Source organism: Drosophila guanche, unplaced genomic scaffold, assembly GCF_900245975.1.
Source record: "Drosophila guanche unplaced genomic scaffold, DGUA_6, whole genome shotgun sequence".
NCBI classification, from domain to species: domain Eukaryota; kingdom Metazoa; phylum Arthropoda; class Insecta; order Diptera; family Drosophilidae; genus Drosophila; species Drosophila guanche.
This window is the reverse complement of record NW_022995755.1, coordinates 2,215,252-2,220,916: the sequence shown is the minus strand read 5'-3', so window position 1 is coordinate 2,220,916 and position 5,665 is coordinate 2,215,252. Positions and strand designations below refer to the sequence as shown.

General features: G+C 45.9%; 5 protein-coding genes across 5 annotated transcripts in view; 3 read left to right on the top strand and 2 right to left on the bottom strand.

Annotated features, from left to right (window-relative positions):
- The first annotated feature begins 458 nt into the window (after nucleotides 1–458).
- LOC117589536 (E3 ubiquitin-protein ligase RZF1-like) lies at nucleotides 459–1,502 on the top strand. The gene is made up of 2 exons (XM_034281531.1): nucleotides 459–951; nucleotides 1,014–1,502. Exons 1-2 carry the CDS (start codon nucleotides 670–672, stop codon nucleotides 1,410–1,412), a joined length of 681 nt encoding a protein of 226 aa, XP_034137422.1. The 5' UTR covers nucleotides 459–669; the 3' UTR covers nucleotides 1,413–1,502.
- LOC117589537 lies at nucleotides 1,336–2,589 on the bottom strand. The gene is made up of 2 exons (XM_034281532.1): nucleotides 1,488–2,589; nucleotides 1,336–1,436 (listed from the first exon to the last, which is right to left on the bottom strand). Exon 1 carries the CDS (start codon nucleotides 2,372–2,374, stop codon nucleotides 1,706–1,708), a length of 669 nt encoding a protein of 222 aa, XP_034137423.1. The 5' UTR covers nucleotides 2,375–2,589; the 3' UTR covers nucleotides 1,336–1,436; nucleotides 1,488–1,705.
- A 171-nt stretch (nucleotides 2,590–2,760) lies between these two features.
- On the bottom strand, nucleotides 2,761–3,153 carry LOC117589893 (protein new-glue 1-like). The gene has a single exon (XM_034282163.1). The coding sequence runs from the start codon at nucleotides 3,151–3,153 to the stop codon at nucleotides 2,761–2,763; it is 393 nt and encodes a 130-aa protein (XP_034138054.1).
- Nucleotides 3,154–4,275: 1,122 nt separating this feature from the next.
- Nucleotides 4,276–5,479, top strand: LOC117589892. Its single transcript, XM_034282162.1, has 3 exons — nucleotides 4,276–4,510; nucleotides 5,011–5,380; nucleotides 5,473–5,479. The coding sequence occupies exons 1-3, from the start codon at nucleotides 4,387–4,389 to the stop codon at nucleotides 5,477–5,479; spliced, it is 501 nt and encodes a 166-aa protein (XP_034138053.1). The 5' UTR covers nucleotides 4,276–4,386.
- Nucleotides 5,335–5,665, top strand: part of LOC117589533 — a 54,151-nt gene continuing 53,820 nt past the window's right edge. Inside the window, exon 1 of the mRNA XM_034281526.1 lies at nucleotides 5,335–5,624. Coding sequence (XP_034137417.1) covers nucleotides 5,490–5,624 — 135 coding nt within the window. The 5' untranslated portion in view covers nucleotides 5,335–5,489. The remainder of the gene's footprint in view (nucleotides 5,625–5,665) is intronic.

Here is a 5,665-nt window from a genome sequence, read left to right as displayed (position 1 = left end):
CGAGGTTCGATTTTCAATGGGGTGGTGTCGAATGGGGTGGGGGCATTCAAGTAAAGCCTAGTACTCAGATCCGAAAACACGCGTTTGCTGCCAGAACTGCCTGTAGCTGAGTGTGACCAGAGGTGAAAACCGCATTGCGTACGGTTAAGAAGAGAAAGCGCCTCATTATTGCACAAGTCCATTCCCGCGGGTCAGAAATGCAATAAACATGTGTTTGATCTCTTAATGAATTAATAAAATGAGTGCCGAGCATAAGATTAATAAATTATAATATCCTGCTTCCTTCCTCGTGCCTTTCCTAAGACAAATTGTATCTTTCGCTTCGAGATGGAAGTATTTAATCGGCTAAGTTTTCTGGTATATTTTCTGCCGATCTGAGTACCCAACTGCAAAATTCTTGCGTCAAAATTGTCTGTCGAAAAAAAAGGGTAAATTTCGTATCGTTTGTATGGGAAAATCATCCCTGATTCTGTCGCAACAATATATTGCGTGTCTGAGCAGTGGGCTTTTGTGCGCGACAACATTTCTTATCGATTACATACGAATATCATCACTGATTTTTCTAGCGGCCCCTTTTTCGGATCTGTGTAGTAGGCTTTAAGCTGTCAGTTTGCCACTGAAGTGACACAATTTGACAGGGATTCGTTAATCATTTAGTGCTAGTCAAGAATGTTCGACATGACGTCCGTGACGAGCTTATTCCTACGCAGAGGCCCAGTCGCGGATATCTTCTTGAGTACGGAGATCGCGTATGTGGATGAATTGACTGCTGTCGATCGAGATGAAATCATTACTGCACTGAGCGAGCGCAAGGTGTTGGCGTCGGAGCTAGTGGGCGACGACAAGGAGTGCTCCGTCTGCAAGGAGTCCCACCAGGTGGATGATATACTGAAGAGCATGCCGTGCAAGCACGAGTTCCACAAGCATTGCCTCATCCGCTGGCTGAGGGAGGTGAGCAATCCATGACACATTTTTATTGGTTGTAATTAATTCTACGATGCTAACAACTGCAGGCTCGAACGTGTCCCTTGTGTCGCTGCAACCTTCAGGGGCGGCAGTTGGTCTACAGACAGTTCAGCCGCTTTATGGAGATGCAGTCCGCCCGGACACGCCATCCTCTTGCATACCGCAACCGTAGAGCCGCGCAGCTGCACATGAACCGCCTCAGACAGAGCGTCATAAGCCAGGGCATCGAGTCTGACTCCAGTGACACCAGTGAGGATGAGTCTGACTCCAATGGGCACCAGGAGCCCTTCCTTATACGCACACAGCAGCTCATGAACCGCGCCACACAGAGCTTAGGCAACAGCGCAAGTGGCCAGGGTGACACTAACAGGTCTGACTCCAACGGCACCAATGCGGACGCGTCCAACAGCATCAGCGAGGGCGACTCCAACCGCCGCGAGAACTAGTTCAGTTCGAATTATTGTTGGTATCTGCCTTTACGACAGAAAAAGTGTCATTTCATGTTGAAAAATTATAAATACAGATAATCAATGGTACAGTCGGGCTCCTAATGGGTGGGATTATTGCTCCATGGTACTGCTCCACTCGCCAACTCCAGCTGAGAGACATCTGTGAAGGATTTAGAAGCGAAAAGCACATCGATATTCAGCTGACATAATTCTATATATTTATTTAACAATTAATAACTAAATGTGTGGGTGTGTAGAGGGGGTCTTTGTCTTTGTTGCTTCGTTCGAACTTAGTGGAATTTTGTGCTGTTGTTCCTGGTGCGCCTTGTCTTGCGGCTACGCTTAATTGTTGTCTTGCCTCCCTTGACCTTCCGCTTGTACTTGCGGATCGTCTTCTTTTTCGTGCCCGTACTGGCCGTTGTTGTGTCGCTTGTACCCGGAGCAGCGGTTGTGACGCCAGCACCAGGAGCTACTGTTGTCACTCCGCCAGGCACTGTGGTGACCTCGGGTGCCACTGTAGTTGTTGCCAACACGCACTGGATATTGGTTAGGTCCACAGTGCAGTCGATGCAGGCCGGATCTGTGGGATCAACCGCACAGGTGACGGCTGCCCCGAATGGCAGATTTGCTATGCACAAGGCGGCTATGAGCACACAGCCAAAGATTGCAGTTGTCTTCATCATCTTGATTGCTTGTGATGGAGAATGATAATCTGTTCCCTCAAGACTAGATCTTTTATAGTCGAGTTCGATACAATACGAAGCACTTGCTCCAATTTTGCGCAGTTTGCACAGCAGTTTGGGAATGACTTCCTTTGGCAATTCGGATGTTCGGCCTAGTCTAGTTAACATCAACGCAAATATCTGACATTTCATGTTCATCAGTGATGGCTCGATGGCCAAAACTGCGTCTATGTCAGTATTGATACAGTTGGAAAGTACGCAGCAATCTGCTGCCATCAATCTATAGCTAAAAATACAAATGTCGGGCACAATTGTTTTTGTTTGCCCAATCTTCTGTCTGGCATCGTGCCTAAGACTATGCCCTATTTCCAATTATTCATATTGAATTTAATGAGATTATTGTGTGTATTAGTACCAAAATTGGGTCAACCAAAGCTCAGACTGAAACTTATCTTTTCGTCGCCAGCTAACGTCGATGCTCGAAGACAAAATCTAGGAGTTGGGTTGGGTCTTTAGCATCATAAATGTGAAAATTGGAATGCTTTTAGCTTGAATGGAAACCCTAAGAGNAGCTGACATAATTCTATATATTTATTTAACAATTAATAACTAAATGTGTGGGTGTGTAGAGGGGGTCTTTGTCTTTGTTGCTTCGTTCGAACTTAGTGGAATTTTGTGCTGTTGTTCCTGGTGCGCCTTGTCTTGCGGCTACGCTTAATTGTTGTCTTGCCTCCCTTGACCTTCCGCTTGTACTTGCGGATCGTCTTCTTTTTCGTGCCCGTACTGGCCGTTGTTGTGTCGCTTGTACCCGGAGCAGCGGTTGTGACGCCAGCACCAGGAGCTACTGTTGTCACTCCGCCAGGCACTGTGGTGACCTCGGGTGCCACTGTAGTTGTTGCCAACACGCACTGGATATTGGTTAGGTCCACAGTGCAGTCGATGCAGGCCGGATCTGTGGGATCAACCGCACAGGTGACGGCTGCCCCGAATGGCAGATTTGCTATGCACAAGGCGGCTATGAGCACACAGCCAAAGATTGCAGTTGTCTTCATCATCTTGATTGCTTGTGATGGAGAATGATAATCTGTTCCCTCAAGACTAGATCTTTTATAGTCGAGTTCGATACAATACGAAGCACTTGCTCCAATTTTGCGCAGTTTGCACAGCAGTTTGGGAATGACTTCCTTTGGCAATTCGGATGTTCGGCCTAGTCTAGTTAACATCAACGCAAATATCTGACATTTCATGTTCATCAGTGATGGCTCGATGGCCAAAACTGCGTCTATTTCAGTATTGATACAGTTGGAAAGTACGCAGCAATCTGCTGCCATCAATCTATAGCTAAAAATACAAATGTCGAGCACAATTGTTTTTGTTTGCCCAATCTTCTGTCTGGCATTATGGAAATCCATGCTCCATTTCTTAGTGTTAATATTGAATTAAACTAATGACTAAAGTCGAGGTAAAAAGCACATGCATCTCTGATCTCTTGTATTTGCACTATTTGCTTCTGCGGATGGAGGTAAGCATTATTTGGGTACCCTTTGCAGGGCGAAGACGTGAGCCACAGAAGTATACGATGCAGAAATCTGATGAGGGACGCCATTCGCCATCGCCTGGAGGGGCTTGATCGCCAAACATAAGGTTTCCAGATGCCGCAGTTGTGAGAAATTGCAGAATTTGCGTTGCGGAATTATACAGATATTCTATGGTACATCCAGGCTTTTAATGGGTGGAACTATTGTTGAATTGTGCGTTTTTCGTATTCCTCTTTAACATGCCTGTTCCCGGCTAGAATCAAATAGTAAACAAACAACAACAATGCGCCTTGATGGGTGGCAAGGCTACGCGACGAGAAAAGGGTTGAGAAGTGCTCAATGTCCATGGGCTTGTCAACACTGACAATCACAGTAAAGTAAATACATAAAAAATATGGCCAAAAATACAGGATCGTATATTTGCGTAAATCAATTTGCGTTAAAGGACAATCAATACGGCAAAGAATCCGAAGTCGCCGGAAAACATTTTTACGATCTTCAGGTGCTAATATGTATATTGATACTATCGCTAGGAAAACAAAATATCACCCATAAATATCATTAACCAAAAATACATATCGATATTTTGATGAATGTCTAACACGCATCCCTAGTAGTGCAGTTATTTCGCAAATTTCATTGTGTGTGCTTCGTTTTTTTTTGTACGTCTGAAATAGTCCGTTTTTGGTGAAATTTTGATTGGAAAATTCGTATTTAACTGGTGTATCGTTCCTCAAGTGACAGTTTAGGATGCTAGCTGGCAATAGCATTATGAAACCTTTCGATCTCCAATTTGTGGCGACGCACTTGAAAAAATTGCTGCGCTGCCCGAAATGTCAAAGCGACTATGCTCTCAAAAGTACTAATGGAGAGGGTAAGGTTTTGCTTTAAACTAGCCAACAGTTAGTTTAACATATTCAAATTAACATAAGAAGCGAAGCAATTAGATCAAATACTAATTAAATGTATTCGAAAGTGCAGGAGTAGGAGACGCTGTTGATTTCATCAGCGTTCTTGTAGGGGTGTGTGTGTGGGTGAGTGGAGTACTTGTGCATGTATTTGTAGCGTCTGTTTGCCAAGACTTAAAAGTCTAGCCAAAAAAAAGCCAACATAAAAACCGCCGATTGTTGAGATTGATTGCCGAATAGAACTCGAGTGTTTCCAAACGCATTTTATAGGTACAAAGCTGCGAAATGTATGCATGTACATGCCCACCAATATGTCCATTGGAATGTTGGAAAGTTCTCGAAGAATTTCGTGATCCGCAGCGTAAAAAAAAAGGCTGAGCCGTCAGCACATTAACCGTTACAAAAAATGTGCGTAGTTTCTCTTTGTGCTGATATTCTAAACATTTTCCGCTGCTCTTTTTGGCAGAGAACCACCGTCCCTTCCTGCTGCCCTGCGGCCACAACTTGTGCGAGAATTGTTTGGTGGATGACTTTAAGAGCGAGAAGAACGCGCAGTGCGCCCTCTGCTCGAAGGCAGCGCTGCCGACAGTAAACGCACAGGATTGTACAAACAGCTACGGCTTGCCGTACCAACTGGACTACCATGTGATGGGCGAGCTGGCCGAACTGGAGAACATCCGCCGCTCTTCGATGGATCACCTTCGACGCGTGGTCGTGAGTAATGGAAAGAAACAGCGTCACAGCGTCTATGTGCCAAAGTGCAGCGAGTGCATCAGCAGCGTGGCCTCGGGCAATTGCAAGCAGTGCGATGCCTTATACTGCAAGGACTGCTTCGAGTCTGTGCACCAACACAGTCGCGCACTGAAGGCGCACGCCTTCAAGTACCTGAACGAGGGTGCCGGTGATACACGCAAATGCATAGTCGTAGGCAATGACGCCTTCGTCATGCCCTACCAGATGAACTGCAACGTCCACCTGATGGTCTGCAACATCTACTGCCGACGCTGCAAGGTGACCGTCTGCGGCAAGTGCGTGGACAAATACCACGAGGAACACCAGCACCAACCGCTGTCGGAAATAGTGAGCCCCGCTTAACAATTCCTCCCCCCTTCGGGCTGTCT